Consider the following 26725-nt stretch of genomic DNA (forward strand, 5'->3'; position numbering starts at 1 on the left):
AAAGATCTAACATTAAAATAGAAACCCTTGTTTTAAAAGAACAACTAAAAATATGATGTGACAGATGACTTGGTAACGACTAACGTGTTTAAGCACCTTGTAAGATAGTACCACAAACTCAACGGCCACCATGGAAACCTTTTTGGCGGGAATAACGGTTTAGGTGTGAAACCATGAACAGGTTTTGTTCTTTCTCTCTTAATATGGAATTCCACTTTCGGTGTTTTTGTTCCTTTCATTTTCATAATATTATTTTCTTATTAAAATTCCAATTTTACCCCCAAAACCTCTATAAAACACATCCACATTGCCAATGTCACACCTCCCCTCTTCCCCCTCAACAAAGTTTTTTCAAATTCCATAAATTTTATATAAATATTTCTTTAATTTTTGCAAAAATTCAGTTTTTATTTGATAAATTTCCGGTGGGAGGCGGTTTTAATCTAAAAGAACCCGATAAGTTTTTGAAGAAGATGATCGGAAGCATTCGATGGAACTTAATCGCGATTCTTGAAAACAAATTCTGTGTCGAAAAAAGATTTTATTTTTGGATCTTTCAGATTTTTAATAGGTGTAATACGGGCACTTAATCGAAATTCAACATCGTTTTAATCTCTTATATATATATTTTTTTGTTCAATATTTTTTTTTCATTTTTTTGAATTATGGGTGGAGCATCATTGCCACCAGGGTTTCGGTTTCACCCGACGGACGAAGAACTGATCGGTTATTACCTTAAACGGAAAGTTCAAGGCCTTGAAATCGAGCTTGAAGTGATTCCAGTTATCGAGTTTTACAAATTTGATCCATGGGAGTTGCCTGGTAAGCTTAATATTTGAACAAATTTTTATGCATATTAATTGCAAGCTGTTGTTTAAATAATGCCTCACTTAAAAAAAAAAAATTATGTTAAAGCTTTGGTTGTTCTTTTTTCTTTTTCTGTAAAGATTAACAACTGAGATCATGAAACTTTTCAGACAATAATATAGTTATAGAATATTTCTTTTTATCTTTAAAGCAAACTATGAAGCTCTTTAATCTTTAATCATGGTATACTTTCTGATTATTGTATTTGTTACAGACAAATCTTTCCTTCCAAAGCGCGATAACGAGTGGTTCTTTTTTGTGCCACATGATCGCAAATACCCGAACGGCTCACGCACAAATCGAGCCACAAAAGCCGGGTACTGGAAAGCCACGGGTAAAGACAAAAAAGTTTCTTGCCAAAATTCTTTAGCCGGGTATCGTAAGACCCTCGTTTTTTATCGTGGTAGAGCACCGTTAGGTGACCGAACCGATTGGATGATGCACGAGTATCGGTTATGTGATGATGTTTCGGGCGGGACACCGAGTTTCCAAGTAAAAATTTGTAAAAAAATTAATTTTGAGTTTTTGGTATTAATGGTTTTGGTTAAAGATTTTGTGGTGATTAGGTTAATAACAACGGGTTGAATTCGCAGGGACCATTTGCTTTGTGTCGCGTGATAAAAAAGAATGAATCGAAAGTGAGCTATGTGACGAGTGAACCGTGCACGAAGGAAGTTGGAAGTAGTTCTAGTGGAATTATAAACGGGGCTGTTGTGGCTCAAACGGGCTCACGGATGGGTAACGAGAGTAACTTATCGAGTCCTCTTACCTCTTGTGATAAAATGTCTACTTCCGAGAACGAACCCACTTCATCCACGGGCGTTAATAATCCTTCTTCGATGTTTTGGGTCTCGCCCGATTTGATTCTTGATTCTTCGAAGGTAATGAATAGTTTGTGCGCATCAAAATGTGCCGGGCTGGGTCGGGTTGATCGGCCCAAAAACACTTTATTTTGTCTAGTTTAAACTGACTGGAAAGATAATATTGTTATAATAGTTATCTAGGTTGTTACTTTTGACAACTTTAAACGTGTGGGGGCCACTCTTCTTTTAATTTATATTTTGTATTTGACCCGTTTAAAATAAAGCATAACTTAAATTTGCGTGTTCATAAAAAATAAGTAAATACATTTTTAGACATTTAAAAAATACTTTTTTCTTTTTTATATAAAATAGAAACTAATTTTTCTAAGAAAAATAAATGAGCGGACTCAAGCTCAAGAAAAATAAATCAGCTGAGCCCGAGTCTAACATGGCCGTCTCGTTTGCATCCATAGTTCAAGGCGCATTCCAAGATGACATTAATGACAATGCAGGGACAGTCAAAAGGACACGAAGGGCAATTTGGGTATTTTACACAAAACGAGGTTCCAAACGCGATGAGTCCATGGCAACCGTATCACCAAGTTGAGATCTCACCAAGTTCATCATACTCAAATCTTGCAGAGGAAGTTGAACAACTTGATGATCCAAATCAATTCGAATACATGTTACAATATCCAAGAAATCAAAGCTTAGCGGGAATATTTGAAAACGAAGATCATTTTCCATACGGGTTTAACCTTTAGTTGGGGTTTATGGTGTTTTTAATACGTTTAGCGTTATTGGTTTTTAAGTTATCGGTTAATCTTTTATAGTAGAATACAAAAAAGGCCCGAGAGTGACAATCATTTTTATCGATCGTTGCCAAGAGTCCGATGTAATTGTTGTTGCTTGTATAAGTTTCTTGCATAGAAGCTATCTACCGTGATATACTATCTTCTTCTTTAAAGGTATAGTCAAGAGTCATATGTATTATGTTATGTAATTGCTGCTGTTTATATAGTAAGAGAGTATTTTTATGCTTTGTTTTGATGTAATATTTTAAATGGTAATAAACATTTTAAATATGCAAGTTAAACGGTTTAATGTACAACACCATGAGTGTTTGTTCGCCCGGACATCCCGACACTTTTCAGTTTTTGCTTCAAATGCCATTTTAAGTATCGATATCTTATATCTATTTACTTTAATTTGAACACACTTAACATAGGAAAAACTCATAAACTCGTAATCATGCATTCTTTTCTTCTTACGTTCAATGTTTGTATGAAACTATTTTTTTGTACAACTTTAAGGTTGCATACTTTGTGTAAAAACGCTTTACGAGCCAGGAACTAGTCGCTATACATGCATGCATGCATACATGCATGCATGCATACATGCATGCATGCATACATGCATATATACACACTCGGTTGAGCTGATCTACCATGATTTGCACCTCGTGGTGGCCTATCATCTAAAGAGAATCCGGCAGCATACTGGTACAATCACATATAGAAATGGCCGAATCACAAAATGTTAGCCGGTCGAAGAGATGATCTTCCCTCCGACGGGTCAGTCAGGAAATTCACAGGTGTTTCTTTCTTAACAGAAATTCCAGCTTGCCTAAATATATCAAAGAGCACATCCCTAACCAGATCGTGTCGGTACTTGAACCCCGGGAGCTCTTTACAGTGCACCGTGCTCCCCATATGAGTCTAAACACGCCTTACGACAAACAGGACATATCTCATTAACCGGACATAACAGAAATTCTCTTCTCTATCTCTTTTCTCTCTTATTTTTTAGAGGTCGGCGGAGGGTCGCCGGAGGATCACCAGACTCGACTCGACGTCTCAACCGCACTGGAAAACTAACTTGTCGGGTAACTACTGCGCCCCTGGGAGAGTGGACCCTGGGCAGCCTATTGGATTGTGCTTTTTTAGTGTTATATAGGCTAAGCATTAGCAAGATAAAGGTAACGGGCTGCTAAACTTTTTGGATTGATGATGATTTATTGGGCCGCTGAAGTGGATCTAATGGACCGTGTGCTGCTTGGTTTATGAAAGTTAAATGCTTAGAATTTGGATTGATCATTATACTTGATCAAAAACTTTAAATCCACACTAAAATACCCAAAATACTTATTTCACCCATACAATCCGATTAGAAAAATTGTTAAAATATATCTATGGTCAATTCGTATAGTCAAATGTTCTAATTGACTTGTATCACGGATGATCAAATGGTACCATGGTACTCCCGAACGGGGTACTTTCGGTACCTACTTTTTACGGTTTCGTGATCGGTACGACTCTATATTTTACCGATTTTCATCTTCGATACCAGTACCATACCTAGCAATTTTGGCACCAGTGCCCATTTTTGGCGATTTTCGGGTATCGTTTTTTTTGGTACCGGTATCATTGGTAAGTTGTATGGTTTTGTTCTAATTCTTTGTCTTGTGCTGTTAATTAGGTTAATTGACCGATGTGTTTGAAATTGCTCTATTAGTTATGGGCTTGGACAACTAATGGACATGGAACTTGGGCTAGAAGATGGGCTTAAACTCAGGAGTCTATGTGATGCACAACGTTTATAAAAGGAACTAGGAGATGGTGTCAGTAGATGGGCACACAGAAACCGGTTAACCGGTTTCTAACCGAAAGTCTAACCGGTTACTAACCGGTCCAATCCTAAGCGGTTACTAACCGATCCTAACCGCCGGTTAGTAACCGGTTTGTATTATGGATTTCAAAATCGGTTAACCGATTCTTTTTTATTATTTTATTAAAAACCCGGTTTTTAACCGGTTAGTACCCGACCGGTTAACCGACTTTTTTTATTATTATTTTATCAAAACCGGTCTAACCAGTCATTTCCCGCAAAAAATAAAACGGTTAGAAAATTAACCGGTTATAAGTTAAAGCGGTTAACCGATTTGTGCACCTCTAGGTGTTAGCTTAGATCAAAGTTTCTTCTATGATGTTCTTTTGATCTTCTAAATTTTCTGGGCATATATAGTTTCATGACTTCATCACGTTAATGATTCATTAATGTTTGGGCTCATGTTAAAGTGATAATAATCTTTATGCTTTTACGCTTTTTTGCTTAAATAAGAGTACAAATATAGGTGGATGCGTATGAGTTTTTCATTAATGTTTGGGCTCATGTTAACCACATGATGTCATTTATTATGCATGCACCTTTGGCAATTGTAATATAAAAGGCTAAGCTTTCATGGGGTCTTTTATATATAAATAGCCTAAATAAACTATATTAGCAAAACCAAAATAAGCAACAGCAGCATAAGATGATGATGAAACGTTCACTTTCTTTATGTTTACGGTTTACACAATTACTTCCGGTTCTTGTCATCGTCACTTCTGGTCTCTATGCTAATTCTCATCGTTATTTTAATTTCAAAAGTTTGTACATTGTTCTATTGCACATTTTAAAGATCACCAAAACAATAGTATATTTTAAGCCCATTTTGATTGGGCTGTAGTAGGGATGTTTACGAGCCGAGCTGAACTGAACGAAGGCTTGCTCGTTGCTTGGCTCGTTTACAACCGAACCGAACGGCTGAAATTCGAACCGAGCGAAAAACAGAACGAGCCAAAATCGAACCGAGCATTTTTCTATCGAACATCGAGCGATTTCAAGCATTTTTTTTATTTCTTTTTCACTAAATTTTCAATAAAAAACAAGTTTGAAGGCTGTAAATAATATCTAAACAAATTAGCAGTTTTTAGACAAACATATAATATATTGTAAATTTTTATGAGAAAGAAGTTTGATGTGAGATATAATTAATGAACATGTAAACAAACTTTTATAATTCTGAAAACTTATTGACCTACTAAAACTATAAAATTGACGGAATAGGAAAAATTTAAAAACTATAAAATTGACGGAATAGGAAAAATTTAAAAACTATAAAATTGACGGAATAGGAAAAATTTAAAAGGGTTTAAAAAATTGTGTACTTATATTTTATGTGTGTTACCTACATATTTATATATTTGTTCATATATAATTATATATAAAATAAATTAAAAATATTCGAGCCGAACCGAACCGAGCAGATCTTTGGTCGTTGCTTGGCTCGTTTACAAACCGAACTGAGCAGAGCGCCTCGTTTACAATCGAGCGAAAAAACGAGCGAGCGTGTTCCAAGCATGCGGCGAGCGAGTTCGAGCGTCGAACGGTTTGGACGGCCCTAGGCTGAAGTCTATGATAATATGATATTGATTAGTGTTACTTTGTAAATTGCAGTGATGACAAAAAGTATTGCTAATGGTGAAGATCCTTCTGATAAATTTTGTTACAAAATAAGCAAGAACTTTAAGGGGGATTGTAATGCAAATGACAGTAAAATAATCGAAAGTTAGGCCACTTGCAAAAATGAAACCGGGCATTATGGATTGTGTGCTGGGGTACTTTGTTTATGTAGCCATTGCAAATAAACACGCGCACGCATACATATATCTACGCTAGTGGGTTGCCCCGTTTCACATAGTGTCTAACCCGACGTGTAACTCGACTTGCCTTATTATTAATTGTATTGGGTATTGTTATCATTTAAATTTAAATAGTAACAACAACAACAATTTATTAGTGGTAACATTAATAATTTAGTGAATTAAATATGCATTATTAAATAAAATATGAATAAGTATTTTGACGACTTTTATTTTGAAGCAAACAAAAATTGATTTGGTTCGTTACGGTATCCCTACGGTTACTGACACACAATATAAATATGAAAACTTGTTAAAATTCGTAGAGGCAGATTAGTTAGAAATTGCTAGAGTTACACATTTATGAGAACGTGATTCATGATAGAGGTTTTTGGGGACGTAGAATTAAAGTTAAGAATTTTTATGGAATGACAATTTTTGTGTCTTGACTATAGTAGGTGCATTTTGCTTGTGATGATATTTTGTGGACAGTACCATACCCGAAGCCGGTTCCTTCCCAACTTGGTTCTTGACTTTTGTTGATCTTACCCAGAACCGGCTTCTACCCGGTTCCGGTCTCTGAAAATACTTGATTTATACACTTATGTTGTCAAGTTTAAAGAATTGTATTTTTTAGACCTCTATGGCTCTACACAACCGATAAAATTTGATACCCACGAATAAAAGTTCTAGTTCCATCAGGTGTACTAAACTTAATTAGCTAGAAATTTGAAGATTTATTTTTTAGTTTGACGACAACGTTTTGGTTGGGAATACAAAACTTATTTTACAGCCAAACCAAAATGTTATAACGTATTTTTGTGTATTCCAAAATATAGAAAAAACGATAATGATTTGACAGGGATTTTCATGTGGGCAAAACGTGGTATTAAAATATATAATAAGATGTATATTTTTTTTTCATGAAATTTAATAGTTCATTTAACAACATCCAAACGATTACAATATCTCTATCTCTATTACATTATTAAGGAGGAGTGATGGACAACATTGTCATTTCACAATTAGAGGTTAGGGACAAAACCGACAATAAACAATTGTCATTGCAGAGTTTGATTGGAGAGTGGTTACAACGGTTTGGTTTTGATTGCATGAATGATAACCCAAATTAATAAATACATTTCTAACCATTGAAGCGGCTCCATAAAACGGACGGTGCCCTAACTCCAAGCGTCGCCGGCCAGTGAGAATTGGTCAGAGCATTGAATTTTAACGGGGTCTCCCCGGAATGGGTTAAATTACGAGTATTTGAAACTGAAACCGATCATTAATTCAAAGCCATTCAATTGAATGGATTGAACAAGGGCGATTGGGATGCTCCGGCTAGGCATGCGTCTGAAGGCCATCGGCAGGCAGGTAGCAATTAATATTACGGCGTCTTATGCTGGAAAGTGAAAAGGTGCTTACCTTTATCTGTGTTATTGATGATTAATGATAATGATTAATTATTAATATAGATATAGATATATAAATGATGATGAAGGTAGGTTGATTTTGTTATTATTGAAAACATCATTCAAAGCTGCCTTCAATTCAATGTTGATTCAATTAATTCATTTAATTAGGACTCCCCAATTCTCATTCCATCTCTTTAATAATCAAATGGAGAATATACATCCAATTAACACCCATCAACCCTACACTCAATCATTTTAAGAGATTATAACCACTATTAAACACATATAATGACTCATCAATTTATATTCCTATATATTCAATATAAAAATGAAACTCACACTCCATTTACTCACAACTTAATACCTATATTGATACATGCATTCAATGACAGCTTCATATACACCAACACCCCTATATAGTTCCACTCTTCATAACCAAACTTCTCATACTTTGCTAGAAACATTCTACCTACAATTCTTCCAATCAAAGTTTTAGGATGTCAGAAACAAAAAACACTTGTGCTGCATATGAAGAAGAGAACAGGTACATCATGCAAATGCAACTTTCTCTTCTATAATGAGTTACTTCTCTATATATCATGTTATTAAAACTACAAATACATCACAACCTTTCAGGAAAGGTATGTCGCTGGCGCCAGACCAGGAAACAAAACAAGAAAATAATCACTCGGAAAATGGTAAGTATAAAGCTCCAATACTCACATTCCTGTTACATATCTACGCACACCATTTTGATTCGCATATATTTAACAAGGTACCAATGAAAAAAAAAGTACTGATGTGTGTCTAATAACCCTATAAAAATGACCCTCACAACTAAGCTTTAAATATAAAACGAAAATCCTAAAACCACACACAACCGGCAAGTGTACCGATCGCAAGTATTTTAGACCTAGGAAGTCCGAGTATCGAACACGTGGACACGTCAGAACGCTAAAGATCACTAACCCTAGACAAGACCTACCTTAGAATAATAATTATATTGATTTTTGATTTTTAAATACTTAACTAAACTAACTGGATTAACTAATAAAACTTACCAAAAATAGAAAACTTAACGAAAAACTAACTGAGTTGACTTAAGATGGAGAAAAACGTCTACCTAGGTCTGAATCAAATTGTAGGCCTAACAAGCTAATGGATTGAATGATATCAAGACACCGGTCCCTAAAGATGACACGACTAAGGATCGCTCGGGCTCACTAGATTACCTCTCGGTCTCACTCAACAAGCCTAAACTACTCAAAATCGCCTAAAAAGACCAAACCGGGAAACAATTGCTAACGTGTTCTAATGCTAGATCACCTCTCGGTCTCACCAACACTTGACCCTAATGGAAATGAATACTACACAACCAAGGATAGAGGAACAATTCAACTTAAACCAAAATAGATCAACTAGTCGCTCAAACACCTAAACCTGACAAGAAACGAACTCGCTCTCGCGCAATCCTTATTCTAGCATGCAAAGGCAATGAGACAACCCTAACTTCTTATCACCTCTCGGTCTCAAAGAAGGTGCCTAACCGCTGTACTTAATCCAATTAATCATGCAACAAAACCCTACGGTGGTACCTACCGCAAACAAACCCTAAACACCAAGTCAAGAATCAAACAATGCACCGATCAATCAATACAAAACTAATCAACCGACACACGGGGTTTATGCAATGAATCACCAAAATTTCCAGCCCTTAAACACAACCTATTTCATGTCTAAATCAAACTTTACAATAACAATTCAAGTCTATTAATCAAACAATCCAACAAGCTCATCAAACACTAACAAGAATCATCATTCCTAGGTAGAACTAATAAGTTTAGCCTATGATCATATTTGGACAGCCATGAACATTAAATAAAAGCATCATTAAACTCATACCAATCATCTTAACAATCATCCAACGATCAATAACAATCATTAACAAGTCAATCTCTAACACAATTGCAAAACTATGTAGTCAATTGAACAAGTGAAATAATATGATGAACAATGTAAAAGATGGAAGGATATGGAGTGATTCCGGGCTGCTCCTTGGCTGTAAAATTGATGGTGAATGATCCCGAGACTTGTCCTTGCCTTCTTCTTCCTTCCCTAGCCGCCACAAGCTCCAAACCCTAGCACAAAAAACCTTTTTTCTTTTCTTTTTTTCCTTGCTGATTTCCGATCGGAACCTCCTGCTGCTCCTAGGATTTTTATTTTTTTTATATAATATAATATAATATGGTCTTGGGCCTCCATGATGCATACGGGTCGGGCCTTGAGTTGTTTACTTGAAAACGTATGCGTAAAATGCTCGAAAAGTCCCGGTTTCTTCATTTCTTTTACCCAAAACCTACAAAATTAATAAATGTATGTAAAACCTATCTAAAACGAGTTAAAACATATAAAATATAATATAATACGTAGATAAAACGTGCGGAAAATACGAGTGTTTTACAACACATCAAGTACATCCCCAACAAAGCGCTATGAAAAAAAAAGTACAGCCCCAACAAAAGAACCAAATTTCACCCGTAGAACGGCGACTCCCGGAACACCCCCGAAAGCATCGTCAGTCCTCTCATAGTATGATGTTGTTGCCACAAAGGCGTCGTCAAGGTCGACCATCAAAGTTTTATGAACAAACCCTACAAAATATTAGTAACACTATCAGCATCCTACACATATCGATTCAGCACCCCAATCAACACTCCAACCTCGACACTAACTCCGCACCAAATCTAGATGGTTGGCATTCAACAAAACACCACAATGTATGATAAATTGTCATCTCGTTTACCAAGTTTTATTAACATCGCCTTTTGCAGGATCTGTTGTAGCTTCATCGGAGCCCCTTCCAAATGTCACTGCTAACGCGTCAGCCACACCAGCTAATGGACCATATTCCAGTACCAACATCTCATCAACCAACAATACAGCAACTCAATCGTCACCCTCGCACGTACCAAACAACCGTACTCCACCGCCGGTTACAGTCCAGACGTATGGCCGCCGGCTTCGTCGCACTAACAATCAAATGACAGAAAATGTTAGTCACCTCGCTGTCACCGCTACACCATCGCCACGCCGCCGCCGACCAGGCCGTCAACCAAGGTTTAATGACGTAACCATGGAAACTCCTTCTAACCCAACAAGAATGTTACACCCATCGTTTCAACAACACAACCAATCCACCGACCTACCCACTGGGTCCGCATCAAATCAAGAAGGTTAGTAATAAGTAAAATCCAACAATGTATGGTAACTTATCATTTCATATTTCGATCCCATTTTCATAACATCTCCTTTATAGGTTATTATTATTATGCTGAAGGTTTTGTGGCTTCATCAGGCGACCTCCCAAACGTGACTACTATCACGCCCCTCACGCGTCCAACCGAAATTAATGACCCATACGATTTTGTCTACAATGGTGTACCCACGTCACACCGTCAGCTAAGGGAACGTTCACCTTGCCCACATTGCCATGCAAAACGCTTTCAATTTGAGTGCCCTTCTTTTTGCTGTATGATTGGTAAAACCATGTTGGCGTTTCCAAATATTCCACCAGAACTTCTGGAACTCTACACTGCACAAACTAACATCGGGCACACTTATAGGAATAACATACGTGCATACAACACAAGCTTCAGTTTCGCCTCCATGGGCGTATCCCTAGACGAGACGGTCAACAACATGACAACAGGTGTGTATACATTCCGTGCACACAAAACCATTTACCATAGAGTCGACCAACTTGTACCAAGGGATAGAACTCCAAGATACTTACAACTTTATTTCTATGACCCGTCGGACGAGTTAGAGCATCGTTTGCAATGGCCAAACTTGGATGCAACTATCACGGAGATTATAAGTCGCACTCTTTCTGCAAACCCATACGCCATTACGTTTCGACATCTTTCAGAGCTAGGCCCGTTAGACAGTTACAGGGTGACCCTGAACGCAGAAACCAGCGTGGACCAACGCTGTTACAGCCGGCCAACAACATCAGACGTTGCCGGTATTTGGGTCGAAGGGAATGATAATGTAACGTCATACAATAGAAGCGTCGTCATCTATGGGCGGTCAGACTATCCCCAATTTATCCAATCACACTATAGTTGTTACGACCCCAGGCATACCCTTTATTCTTCCCGTATGGTGAGCCAGGATGGCATCCATCAATTCCCCGACAGGGAGTCCCTAACATTCAGACGGAAGTCAATGACGACATTGTAGACGACGACAATAACGGTACGCAAACTTTTAACCATATTACTTGTTAAAAATTAACCCCGTCATCTCGGTAAAATATATACTTAGTTTACATGTTTTCTATTCTATAGATGCCAGATGAATAAGGGTTTGATTGGTTTGTAGGCTCACGTGTTACATACATAAATTTGCTAATCTATTTTTTAGTTGTAATAACCAACTTGTTGATCTAATTACATTCACAATGGTAAATACATGAACCGTTGGGTAATATTTTAATTCTTAACTTATTCCAATATAGCCCTTCCTTTTCTTAAATGCAATCTGGATTGTATTTTTTTTACTTATGTAATTATTTTAAAGCAATCACGGTTTCTTTTAAAAACGCTCACTATCGTTATCTTACCCGGGTTCTTTTACTAATTTCTCATACTAACTTTTCTCTCAAAATTAACGGATTTCAGAGAAAGTAATCTCCCGTCCTAACTTCCATAAAAAAATGTAATTTATTTTCACAAACTATAATGTCTTTTGTTAATCGGATCTTCTAAATTCTCTCTCTTGTTTCAGTTATTAAACTCGGAAACAACCCTTGCTTCTCTTCTCTTCTTTCGATTATTAAATAACAGTTCCAATATATACAATAACATTTCAATTCGCTATTACTAATTGCCTGTTACCATTGTTCAGATCCGGCTACAAATAATTCTAGGAAGACAGTTGCAATGCGGGAATACTACTGTTACAAGTTTCAAATCTGTCCTACAGAAAACCTAATTCTGCTTGGGGGAAGGTTATTGCAACAGTATGCGCTTGATATGTACATCAAGATTGAGACATCTAAGTTACAATACTATGCACTAAACCAAAATCTCTGAAAATTTAAAACCAGGACAACAGGCACAGAACATACCGGATCTTATCTCTAGAGTTTTTCGCGCAAAAGTGGAGGACCTAAAGGCCCTTTTATTTAAGCAACACATTTTGGGTGAGGTGAAAGCACACGTACATGTTATTGAGTTCCAGAAGCGTGGCTTGCCACATGCCCACTTCCTTCTGATAATGCACCCCCTCCACAAGATTCGGACTGCTGATCAGAATGAAAAATTTGTTTGCGCTGAAATCCCAAACCCTCAAACACACCCACAACTTCATGCGGTTGTTACCAATCACATGATACATGGTCCGTGTGGGGCCTTACGAATGAGTAGCCAGTGTATGGAAGGAGAACCAAAGAAATGCAGATTCCATTACCCTCACCAGTTTAACGAACACACCACCCAGGGAAAAGACGCATACCCACTTTATCGAAGGCGAGACATCGGCTTAACAGTTCATGTACGAGGACAATCATCAATGGATAACAGATGGGTTGTGCCATATAACCCAAAACTCTTGATGCTATTCAATTGCCACATTAACCTCGAGATATGTTCCAACATAAAGTCTTTCAAGTATCTGTTCAAATATATCTATAAAGGACATGACAAACAAGTTATTGAAATAAACCCCGATAATGAAACGGCTGTTATCAACGAAATAAGAGACTTTCAAGATGCATGGTACATATCACCACCGGAGGTAATGTGGCGTATATTTTCATTCCCCCTATCACAAATAAGCCCTCCCGTATTACCATTACAGCTTCACTTGCCTAACCATCAAACAGTCACTTTCACAAAAAACGCAAATTTGACACACATTGTTGACCGGGAAAGGAACAGAGACACAATGCTAACTGCTTTTTTCAAAATGAACACTTCCAACCCGGCTGCACGACAACACTTGTACAAAGACTTCCCAGCTCACTATATCTGGAATAAAGCCACCCGCAAATGGAATCCTCGGTCTCAGAGACCACAAATAGGACGCATTGTTTCTGCAAGTCCTGCAGAAAGTGAAAGGTACTTCTTGCGGTTGCTTCTAACACATGTTAGAGGACCGTGTTCATTCGAAGACCTGCGAACAGTGGACGGCGTGGAACACCATACGTTTCGCAACGCCGCTTTAGAGAGAGGGTTAATTGCAAAGGATAACAGCTTATCACAGTGCGTTGACGAGGCTGCCTTATTCCAGTTCCCCAGTGCCCTTCGCCGATTATTTGCCACAATCCTGGTTTTTTGTGAACCAGGGGATGTGCGCAAACTATGGCTAGGGCTGGCAATTGGGTACCTGTTAAATACACGATAAGACCTGTTAAGCAAAAAAGTGCGGTATATGATTTTTTAATTTTCTTAAATAATTGAAATTAGTAGGCTAGACACCATTATATTCCCTTATTGGTACATGAAACTTAAAACTGTCTTATAGTCATGACATATAACGTAGTTAAACAAGTCATATTCATGTTTTATACTTTTGTTTTGTGTGTCGCTTCATACCTGTTAAGACACGAATTGCAAGCTCTAACTATGGCTTGACCATTACAACAACCTCTCAGAGGATCATCGCAGGCATTGTACAAATGATTGCCACATCCAAAATATCATCCTCAGGGAGATCGTGGGGTACCTAGAGTCTATGGGAAAATCAAAAGCTGACTTTGATCTAGCACGCTTCACAAATGACACTAACGGGCTTGACATAGCAGATTGTGAAACGATGCAAGAGTTGGATATCGTGGTTGACCCCACACACTTACAGGTGATAGGGTCGCTTAACTCTGACCAAAAGGAGGTGTAAGATGAGATAATGTACCATGTTGACAATCAGATACCAGGCTTATTTTTTATAGACGGACCTGGGGGAACTGAGAAAACTTTCTTGTACAAGGCGTTGCTAACTACTGTCCGTATTCGTGGCCTCATTGCACTTGCAACGGCATCATCAGGTGTTGCTGCAAATAACATGCCCGGCGGTAGGACTGCCACTCCAGGTTCAAAATCCCATTTGACATAACTAACAACTCAACATGCAGCTTATCAAACCAGAGTGGAACGGCTAGGTTGATCAACTCAGCCCGGTTAATCATATGGGACAAATCCTCAATGGCTAAACGTCAATCCATAGAGGCAGTCGACCGCAAAATGCAGGACATCACATCAATTAGTGCTCCGTTTGGTGGGAAATTAATAGTTATGGGCGGCGACTTTCGGCAAGTACTACCGGTTGTGAAAACGGGGACCCGAGCACAGATTGTTGACGCCAGCCTACGCATGTCACCCCTGTGGTCGGTTACTAAAAGGCGTAGTCTGTCCATAAACATACGCACATTAGACGATCCATGGTTCTCAGAATACCTGTTAAGAGTTGGTGATGGCAAAGAACCGTGTGTAGATGGAACGTTCATCCGAATCCCCCAGAACATGTCAATCCCCTTTACCACTCAGGAGGCATCCATTAAAGAATTGGTTAACACCATATTCCCTGACCTGCAGGCAAATGCCAGATCCACCGAGTACATGACTTCACGTGCAATATTGACTACTAAAAATAAGGATGTCGACTGCATTAACGATCATATGATTGACATATATGAAGGGGAGGAACAAATCTACTACAGTTTTGACACGGCGGAGGACGACACCCAAAATTTGTATCCAACTGAGTTCCTCAACTCCCTCATTGTTACTTGAATGCCACCTCACAAACTACGGTTAAAGATAGGATGTCCTATCATGTTGCTAAGAAACATTGACCCATCAAATGGCCTCTACAACGGAACAAGGCTAATATGCAAATCCTTCCAGCGTAATGTGATTGATGCAGAGATATCTATCGGAGAACACCAAGGAAAAAGAGTGTTTCTACCAAGGATCCCACTCACCATATCAGAAGATGACTTGTTCTCGTTTAAACTTAAACGAACACAGTTCCTCGTAAGGCTTAGTTTCTCGATGACTATCAACAAATCACAGGGACAAACATTACCTTACGTAGGTATATACCTACCAGAATATGTGTTCTCGCATGGCCAGTTGTACGTTGCATTGTCATGGGGCACCTCACAAGAGAACACCAAAGTTCTGATTCAACCAGCTAAGGAATTCATAGAGCCTGGTGTGTACACCTTTAACGTTGTGTATCGCGAGGTCTTACAGGAGTAACAACCTGCGTTATACGCAAAAAAGGTACACTCCAACATCACATTCCTAACAAACGTCCACAAACACTTACACTTATCTAACCAATCTCAATCACCCTATACTCATCGTTTTCTAAATTCTTCTGTTGCTGTTTATTAAGGTGTGAGTTTAGTACACCTAAAGGCACTTTTATTGAACTTTTGCAGGTTTCTGTTTGTTTATTCTAGGTAATTGTGATATCAAGTATCGACATGTAACAACATCCATGGGGCCGAGGCCGATGGCCTTTTGCAAATAACACACTACATAATTACTCAACCTAAATCCTTTGGAACTTTGTTTTTGTTTAGTTTGGTTATTTACATGACCTGTTTACAGTTGCTTCATTATGATGCATTACACTTTGTTGAAAATCCAAGACTGAAATGTAAAGTTATAGTAATTACTATATTTTAATTTAACTTCAAAAAAATTTACACTCGTAATATGAGATTGATTGACGCTAAATGTGATTCAAATTACATTTTTTTCTCTGATTATGCTTTAGTTTTGCAAGTCAATTTATTAACATATGCTCTTTTCAATTATATTATGAACACATAAATTTATATATTCAATTAACACCCATTGAACCATACAATGAATGACAATTTCGGTTACAAGATATATAAGCACACCTTTACCATCTTTTGAACAACATCACCACACTTATTAAGCACGTATTAATTATAATAACTCATTAACAGTTATATATTCCTATATATAATATATATATATATATATATATGATATATATAATATAATTCTTACTACTATTGAATTAGTTACATGATGATATTGACAATTTCGGTTACAAGAAATATAAATACCCAGTTACCATCCTTCTAACAAATTAACCACTCTTATTAAACACGTATATTGATTATAATAATAACTCATCAATTTATATTCCTATATCAAAAAAATGTAACACACAATCCATTAAGGTCAACAATTATTAACGGTTATTATTAATGACATTAAAGGCTCCAATGCTATAAGTATGACCGAAGTTTGCACATATGCTTCCAACCCCACAACCATTGCATCACCATCGGTACATTTTCGTTACCTCCACTTTCCTCTACGTACTCTGTTCAGTTGAAGTTACTGACACACATATTTTAACTTCTTGGATTTTAGACCCGCCTCACTGCATTCATTGTTACTAACTTTGCGATGTTTCAGACTTACTACTATCTTTTTTGACATTCTAACATTAGACATTCAACTTTGCAGGTACAACTACTAGCCACGAATATGGCCAACTTACCTCTAGACATCATAATCTTCTTCTACATACTAACATGCTTGGATGCCATCGACGTTCTTAAATGTAAATCTGTGTGCAGCGAATGGCGTGACATGATATCAACACCGCAGTTTGAGGCCGCTCACTACTCCCACTTGTGCATTGCCAAAAACCAAAGAACAATATTAATACGTGACTTCAACTACTCAACTTATCCAATGAACCTGGAACACAACAGTTATGGTCCAGAGACAATAAATACCTTCCCATTCCAGAACTGCCTCAAGGATGTAAAAATACTAGCACACTTGGATGGTCTATTGTGTGTTTGCTTGAATGAACCCAGGGAAATGGTTTTGTGGAATCCAACTACTACTGCACACACCCGTCTGTCAACAACTGCTGGACATGGCTACTATTCAGACAATACATGTGCAGTGGGATTATACAAACGGCCGGCAAACAACTACAACATCATTCATATAACGCAAACACCACCTACTAGTAAAGCCAGTGTCTACTCCAGGAACTCGCGGAGCTGGCGAAACATCCCCTTCCAAACTAATCCTGAATATGCAAAACGCACATTTTACATCTCACCAGGCACCTTCTGTGGGACCAACCTATACTTAACTGTTTGCGAGTGTTGGGTTGTTGGTAGGAATGTTGTAATTGCCTTTGACACCCTCACAGAGGCCATTACTGAATTGCCCTTCCCTCCTGTCCCATCATCTAGCATCTTCCAAGGACTTTTAGCAAACGTCCATAACACCCTCCAAATGGTCCTTACAACTGGTATGCAGAAAATGTCCCTTGGAATATGGGCCCTTCAGGAAGGACAATTGGTTAGCATGTTTTCAGTCCCTCCAATACCACCAATTCGGTTTTCAGTGTGGCTACACATCACACACTACACGACAAACGGAAAATGGTTTGTTATGAGTGAGACAAATAAACTCTATGAAATAACAATCGACAACAATACCTTCGAATGCTTCTACCCAGTCAGTTGGTTTCGTGGGCATCGAGGCATGGTCTACGTGGAGAGCATTGTCTTCCCAAGTTTTTAAAAAGCTAAAACACAAGTCATGTGTATTGTTGGTTTTAAAATAATATCGTTTGTGGAGGTTATTATTACTAATAATTAATAAATTACCTGTCTTACTATGGTAATTGATGCTCGTCGTTTGAGTCATGCAAAAACCTAATTAGCCTAAGTAGCTAGGGTAAGTCATGTATCGTATCCACCAGGAGTATGTGGTCAGTATAATGTGCAACTAGTTTCTAGAATTATGAAGTAACTGTCAACAGTGCTGATCACACTAGCAATTAATTGGGTTTTAATAACAAGCAAATAATTAATCAAAGATTCAATCAATAAACAAAGCAAATCACACCCGGGAATTCAAGTAAGTAACTAATAGCAATCTTATGCAACCTAACAGATTAATTATCTCATGTCAACTACAGACTGACTAACCGGTTAAACCTTAGGCATCCACGCTCGCTAACACACGGCACTGGTTATCAAACTGTCCCTGCCAGTGTGACTCAACTAAGGGCAAACGTATGCTTTATTGCAATTAACAGGTCGAACAATCCTATGAGCAATTATTATAGCAATCGACAAACTAATCGTTCTGATCGAAATAAACCTAAACCGACTGATTGTACGAACATACTAAACATCAATACTCATAGATTAACATCAAAACAATTGCAATTAGTTGTTATAGTACATGAGAAATAAACTGAAAGATTACAAACTATACATCCCGGATATGACTCGAAGGAACTAGCCGCGCATCGGCATCTCTCGGGCTTCGGTTATGATCTGGTAGGCCATGTATGATGCTTAGAGATGATTGGAAGTGATGGGGGCTCTCTCCTCTGCTCTGAAAATCGTCTCGAAGGTGTTGAATGGCATCTAGGGTCGTCAAAATATTGTATAAAACAAAACCCTAACTTTCCCGATTTTGGGGACCATCGCGTAGCGCGATGGTCCTCTCTCCTGGTCCATCGCGCTATGCGATGGACCAAAGTCAACGCCGTCATTTACTGGGCATCGCGTAGCGTGATGCCCCATCTTCAACACCCATCGCGCTACGCGATGGGTCTCTTTTCTCAGCAACTTCACATGATTGCCTTGGTAAGCGTGCTGGACATCCCGGGTCTTCATTTCATGCTCATATAGGCCCAAATTAAGCGCATTAAGTTCCTGTGACCTGAAACACAATAAACATATATGAAGTACCATAGTTCCTAAACTAAACGAGTAAAACGAGTAAGTTAACACACATAAATATGTACAAATAAACCGAACATCAGTAATTACTAATAACTATATGTGGAGTGTTGCACTACTTATTTGCAATATAATAAGGTTGTGATGATTAAAATGCAAGGTCATATCATGGTCAGGAATGATCTTACTTTCTTCTACTTGTAACAATTATCTTGAATTAGGCTTTGTAGTATAAACTACCTTACAGCACCAATAGAGTTATTATCATCTTCATGATAGTTTACTTAGTTATTATCATCTTCATGATAGTTTACTTATTGTTGATATACCAACTTACTTTTCAAACTAATTGTTTGTTAACGTCAAACAAAAGCAATATTTATTAACAAGAATACATCAGACAACCAACAACCAGGTCGGCCCAGTAAGCTACTAAACTCAACTGGGAAACACCAACATGTGCAGCAGGCCCCACCTTTATACAACAAAACGAACCCAATATGCCCATGTGACTGAAACCAACCATTATTTATGTTTCATTCAGTAAGCTACTTGCCCAACTCAGAAACCCAACATCTGCAGCTGCCCACACCTTTATACAACAAACAAACCAACTTCACCCACGAGACCGAAAACACCCATGATTTATGTTTCATTTTCAAAGCCAGCAGCCGTCACCTGTATACAACACAAAACGAACCCAATACGCCCACGTGACCGAAAACAATCATAACTTATGTTTCATTTTCAAACCCTTTCTGGTTGAACTATTTTCATCACTTCATCAAAGTCCCACCCACTACTTCAGTAGTTCACCCTACGTGAATTAACTATACTTAAATCATAATTAATGGAGCATGTATCCAATTAACACTCTTTGGACCTATACCCTCATTCTAAGAAGTTATAACCACTATTAAACACATACATATTAATTATAAATAATAATAACTCATCAATTTATATTCCTATATATTCAATACAAATGAAACCCACACTCCATTTACTCACAACTTAATACCTATATTGATACATGAATTCAATGAGACACTTTCATATTCACCAGCACCCCCAACATAGTCCCACTCCTCATAACCAAACTTCTCACACTTTGCTACAAATATTCTGTCTACAATTCTTCTTACGTGTAACTTATCAACTGAATGTTATTAACAACCTCCCAACACACATCATTGTGCAATCAAAAGCTCCAATCAATTATGTTACAATAAAACCATGCAATTCATCTCCATATTCCAATCAATTGAATGTTATTCAACACCCACTCAAGATTATTAACTGCCATGACGAGCCGTTACAACATTTCTCCTATAATAATCATAAGGAAACCTTCCAGTCATACGTTCCAACCCCACACAAGCAGGTATGCTTTCATTCCATCCTCTTTTCTCTATGCATATTCATTGTTGTTTTGTATTCTATATTGTTTCACACAGGCTTTTTAACATACAACACCTTTTGATGTAGATCCAAATCCCCATGGAAGGCATGCGTAAAAGTGCAAAAACATGTACCAAACCTACGTACAGACCCCGTCCGACTTCGATTAAAAATGCCATAAGGATATACTGGTGTACAACATATTCATAAGGCTCCAACCTAAGTGTGTAGCCCAATGTAAGACCGTATGCAAACGATGGCGTTCATTACTTTCAAAAAAAATTTTTATCACATCCCATTCTCGCTACTTTCAAAGAAGTTACAACCAAAAAATTATAGTGCTCAAACCGTGGCGCACCACAATCTACTCCCTTACTTCAGCATTCCCGGATCCTATGTCAAATATTGTCGTCTCACTACCAGACGAGGCATATCCTCAAGAAGTCAACATTCCTACAACTCTTAATGGCCTCATATGTTTATCTTGTCGCAATACTAATAAGTTGGTCATATGGAACCCATTAACAAACGCATTTAAAACTCTACCTACCACAACCACTAGAGGCATTTTCAATACACAATCTGACACTGTGGGATTCTACTTACAACATCCAAATGCATATGCCCTCTTACATGTAAAGCATGACCGCGATATCACAAAATTATACAAGTACTCTCCAAGATCAGGGGTCTGGAAAAAAGTTGGCACCCTAAACGAATACCAGCTGGGAACAAAGGACCATCAATGGAAAACCGGAACATTCAACAACGGAGTTTTGTACTTTGTTGTGGAACCCGAAAATTTAACACAATGTGTTCTGTTGTTGGCTTTTGATGCTCACACAAAGAAACTCAATAACACAACCTTCCCAAAACTTCCAACAACACCCTCAGATGCTCATTTGCTTGTCATTCACAAAGACCTCCACATGTTTGTTACTCACGGTTTCCCGTACTGGACCGTAGATTTATGGAAGATGACATCTCATGCATGGACAAAGGTATGGGTATTCCCTCCAATAAGGCCTATGCTAACAGGGGTGACCATAACATTCATCACCACAACCGGCAAGTTTATGGCTGTATCAGATGATGCATTTACAAATGAGATAGACACGACTAAGGACGGCGACGACTCGTACTATTCTTTGCCATACTATAAAGGAAAACAAGCCATTATTTATACAGAGACTCTAGCAACCCCATAATGATTTTGTTTCCATACAAACTTTCACTTTCTACCTTTTATCCCCATTATTATATATATTATTATTATTATATAATAATAATAATAATAATAATAATAATAATAATAATCATGCAAGCTTAGAATTTTGTGTTCTTTATGTTTTACTTGGTTTAATGAACTATAAATTTTGTTGTTTGTCCCTTGATGTCCCAACCTATTTGTATACATATATGTCTTCTATATACTACCATTGTTAACGACATACTTAACTTTCTCTCTCCTCAATTGATTTTGTCGTCTTCTATTATATGGTTACAGTGTTTCCTAATCCAATCTTTCTTCGATTTTGGTTGGTTATAAAATTGAATTGTTCTGCAATTAAACCCTGCAATCAACCAATCGACCGTTATTAATCATGGTACAATAAAAGCGTGTCATTCATCTCCATGTTCCAATCAATTAAATGTTATATTGAACACCTATTCAATATTATTAATTGCCATGACGAGCCGTTACAACCTTTCTCCTACAATACTATGACTAAAGGTTCCAGTCATAGGTTCCAACACCACAAAAGCAGGTATGTTTTCATTCCATCCGCTTTTTGTTACGCATACTCTTTTTATCATTTAACTATGTTATTATAGTTCTACTACTTCATACATGTTATACTCACTTGATTTTGTTCTTAAGGTAAGATTATGGAGGAACGTCCAAAAGGACCAAATCCAGGTACACCAGCACCATATTTCACTATTCATATAATATACAAATTATATGGTTTGTTTATATTAACAAAAATCAATTTCTTGCATTCCATAACACATCCGTAATTTAAAAAGATAGAACGATATTTTACTGGTGACTTAGTTTTGCTTCATTTACTATTTGTAAATGTATTATATATAATTGTAATATCACGGATTCATGATAGTAACACGTTACTGCCCCTTGAATTCTATTACTTTGACATGTTTAGTTGGAAACAAAATGCAAGTGAAATAGAATATTAATTCTTTTCATTATGTGTACTAGAAAAATAGTTCTAATTCCCTTTTTAGGATTCATTGTTCTTCGAGAGTCGTAGGAGCCAATTAGAAGCCACAAATCGTAGTCCTACTTTAAATTAGAAGACAATAAGACATGTTCTTAGTGTTCATTGTATTTTGCATCGAATCAGGTAGGTTTGGTACGGGGTAATATAACAGAATAAAATAAAGGATTCTTCATGACAGATTAACTACTGTTGGTATTTTTATATTATGAATTTTTGTTATGAGAAACTCATAATCCAACTAATAATGTGTCATGTCACCTAATATGGAATTTACATGTTACATCCTTGTTATTAACTTGATGATTATCAGTATTTGATACTCTGTTTGTTATCCTACTTAGATATATCGATTAAAGGCTCCACAAACACCTCCCACCTCGTGTTTGCGATGTCTCCAGACGCAGTTGTTCTTGAGATACTCACAAGACTACCAGCAAAAGTCGTTGGGCGGTTTAAGGTTGTATGCTAGGAATGGTGTAGCTTACTATCAACCCAAAATTTTGAAAAACTCCATTTGTATCGATCACTTCTTCCGAGTAACCAAAAAACACTTGTCATCCATCGCCTCATTGGAACTGTCATCCAATTGACTTCACAACCGGTGAATACGGCCCAGGGAAACCCATCACATGCCCATTCTACCCAGATAATACATGCATTTCCATCCTCTCACACATGGATGGCCTATTATGTGCTTGGGTACATGATACACATGAAATGTTCTTATGGAATCCTACCACTACTGCCTACAAGACATTATCAAACTCTACTGGCCGAGGCATATTTGTAGACTCCACAGATACAGTTGCTTTCTTCAAGGACCATTTGAACGACTACAAAGTCATCCACGTGATCCGAAAATCAAATGCCTTCGAAGCCCATGTATACTCTCGTTTACTAGCATCTTGGACGGAAACACCATTCCCAGCAAAAGTAGAGTACCTAGACCGCAAATTCTGTTGGTCCATTGGGACTCAATGTGGTAGAACCGTGTACTACAAAATTACCCAACCCTTGATACAAGGTAAAAATGTCACCATTTCATTCGATTACTTCACTGGCCATGTGATAGAGCTACAATTCCCACCAGTTCAAACAAATGGTGTTCTTGAAACCAAAATGCTTACTATTAAAGATGATCTTTACATGATTGTTACAAATGGTCTACAGAATCGGACACGCTATGGATCCTAAGACAAGACCATTGGATCAATCTCTTCACCCCTCCTCCCATCCCTCCTATACCAGAGCATTTATGATGCTCAATTACACACTACATGACAAATGGGAAATGGTTTGTCATGAGTAACTCACGGACACTTTATGAAATCGCTACTGATATGAGGCCCCTTGAATATTTCCACAGCGTCAACTCACTTCATGGCGGTGTAGGTGCTGTGTACTTGGAAACCGTTGTTGCACCGGCTATATGATGTCACTTTCTTTCCATTTTAATATACGCAGTTACCTAAATAAACCATTTTTACTATCTCACACTTACTACCTGTTTCTACAACAACTTGATGATTCGTTTGTTTGGATGCTTGATTATTGATGTCTTATTATTATTACTATCTTTAATATGTCAAATTTAAAAACTAACTTTCCTCTCTCTCTATTTATTTCTTCTTTTACTTGCTTCACCTGACTTAAACCAACATCGTAAAAGAACCATTTTAAGTGTCTTACCCTTACTACCTCCTTTTAAAATAAATGTAACTTATAAGTTCATGATTCAGCAATGCGGCATCAACAATCATATTTATGTAGCTCAATAGTTTTGGCCTTTTGGTGAATTGTAATTGTTTTTTTTTCTTTAATAGAGAGTTCGATTAATATTTTTAAAGGAAAAATATTTGGATGCGTAGGTGAAAGCTTAACTTGCGTGAGCACACAACAAAGGGTTACATGGTTATTTAGTTCTTTAGTATTTTTATTGAGTATCAATTTATCATAGTTTTGTTGTATGAACCTTTTGTTCAGTTGCCCTCTTTAGTTATCATAAACTGTCTTGAGAATAATTAGTTTCATGTTTTGGCCTCTCAATACTCGTGGTTAATGGAATTTCACACATGCCATGTATAGTTTGAGGTATTGTCAACTATATTATTGATCACGACTAACTCATTGTTTGACACATTTTTTTCTCATATTAAGAGGATTTTGCAAATATTATATATCCAATCATTTAAACAAAAAAAAAGGATATCTAGAGTTTTCGATCGTCTTATTCAATTCATATATGGTAAAGAAGCAATTTCAAACGAAAGTTTTGGTATAAAATCGACCTATGGGTACGTCTGGTTGGGCCGAACGTTATTCAGTGTTAAATTTCTTTGGCATATGGATTGCGAACGTTAAATAATACCACCTGCGGGAAAGGGCCTCGACTGGATATTTGATTATCAATGTTTATTTTAGTCTCACACTTCAAAATTAAGTATTGGAAGAATACTCCACTCATGTTTATATTCAGACTGAGTTGTCAAATGTTTCAAGTTCTAGATGTTCAAGTCTTGTGAAGATAACACACATATATAGAGATTTTAAGTACATAAAAACTAAAGTTCATATAATATAACTACACCCCGTTGTATCTTAAAAAAAACATCCAACAAACCATATCCACATACATGGACGCTCACATTGATAAACAATTACACACGACACCAAACTCTACAAACCAATACAAGAAGATAACTTGCACACATTACACACCAAACCAAACGCTACAAACCAATACGAGGAGATAACTTACGCGTACCCGTAGCAACGCACATGCACTTTTCCTAGTATATTACTAAATTAGTATAATTAAGAACTTTGGTACCACAAAGTTTTCTTAAGGTTATGCATTTGATTATTTATATGATTACTTTCAAAATTTATTAAAATGAATGAGTTGGTTTGGTGGTTGTTGAAAAGCTTTCTAAATCTTGTCATACAAATTGGCCAAGTTTATGTCTCCTTTGTAGCACTTTTTTGGCTTTTTTCTTTATTATATTTTTTTCTATTTCTTTGTTTCCATCTATGTGTTGATTGTTGTATAAGATTTTACCAACGCTTGAGATTTACCGGCCTACGTCACCCCATTGGTTTACCTCAAATTTTATAATTTTTTGTTTTATATTTGGTTTTAATTCCTATACGATAACGTGCGTCACCGAATTCGCATCGTTTTACCGGCTCAACGTTTGGGTTTTACCACTGCCCGAGTTTTATCGACCTACCTGGCCCAACGCGCCGGGTTGAAAACTAGTTTAATATATTTGGAATTCACCGTTAAACACGAGAATTATAAAAATACTAATTAATAATGTTTTGGGTCGTGATTTGAGAATTAAAAATATTTCAAATGTCATTTTAAGTATCGATATGTATACTTTGAGGAGTACACTTTAGAGAAATTGAATTTATGGGGCATAAATCATAAACTCTTAATCATGTATTCTTTACTTGCGATGCTTGTAAAAAACTGTTTCTTTAGTTAACAATTTCAATTGTTTTATGACGTCAAATTTTTTAAGACTTGGTATTTTTGGATATTATTAGAGGTGTATAAAACCGGTTTTTTTTTACAAACCACACCGGTTTGGTTTGTGGATATTCTAAACCTGTTTGGGTCAAACCAGTTCGGTTTATAAACTGTTTTCAGCATAGAAATAGCCAAACTGATTCAGACGGTTTTAACCGGTTTAAAACAAAAAAAAAACGGTTTGATTGTAAAATACCCAAATTGCTATGCGAA

At 37.1% G+C, this 26725-nt stretch overlaps 3 protein-coding genes across 3 annotated transcripts; all 3 read left to right on the forward strand.

Moving 5' to 3' along the window:
- Window positions 1-305: 305 nt before the first annotated feature.
- On the forward strand, window positions 306-2434 carry LOC143591853 (NAC domain-containing protein 71-like). Its single transcript, XM_077071929.1, has 4 exons — window positions 306-822; window positions 1082-1359; window positions 1461-1748; window positions 2183-2434. Exons 1-4 carry the CDS (start codon window positions 666-668, stop codon window positions 2432-2434), a joined length of 975 nt encoding a protein of 324 aa, XP_076928044.1. The 5' UTR covers window positions 306-665.
- A 10397-nt stretch (window positions 2435-12831) lies between these two features.
- On the forward strand, window positions 12832-13959 carry LOC143591854 (uncharacterized). The gene has a single exon (XM_077071931.1). It carries the CDS (start codon window positions 12832-12834, stop codon window positions 13957-13959), a length of 1128 nt encoding a protein of 375 aa, XP_076928046.1.
- Window positions 13960-14756: 797 nt separating this feature from the next.
- On the forward strand, window positions 14757-15344 carry LOC143591855 (uncharacterized). Its single transcript, XM_077071932.1, has one exon. The coding sequence runs from the start codon at window positions 14757-14759 to the stop codon at window positions 15342-15344; it is 588 nt and encodes a 195-aa protein (XP_076928047.1).
- Window positions 15345-26725: the final 11381 nt, after the last annotated feature.

This window comes from Bidens hawaiensis, unplaced genomic scaffold, assembly GCF_021521415.1.
Source record: "Bidens hawaiensis isolate Kalapana, Puna unplaced genomic scaffold, B.hawaiensis_p1.1 tig00040103_1, whole genome shotgun sequence".
In the NCBI taxonomy this organism is placed as follows: domain Eukaryota; kingdom Viridiplantae; phylum Streptophyta; class Magnoliopsida; order Asterales; family Asteraceae; genus Bidens; species Bidens hawaiensis.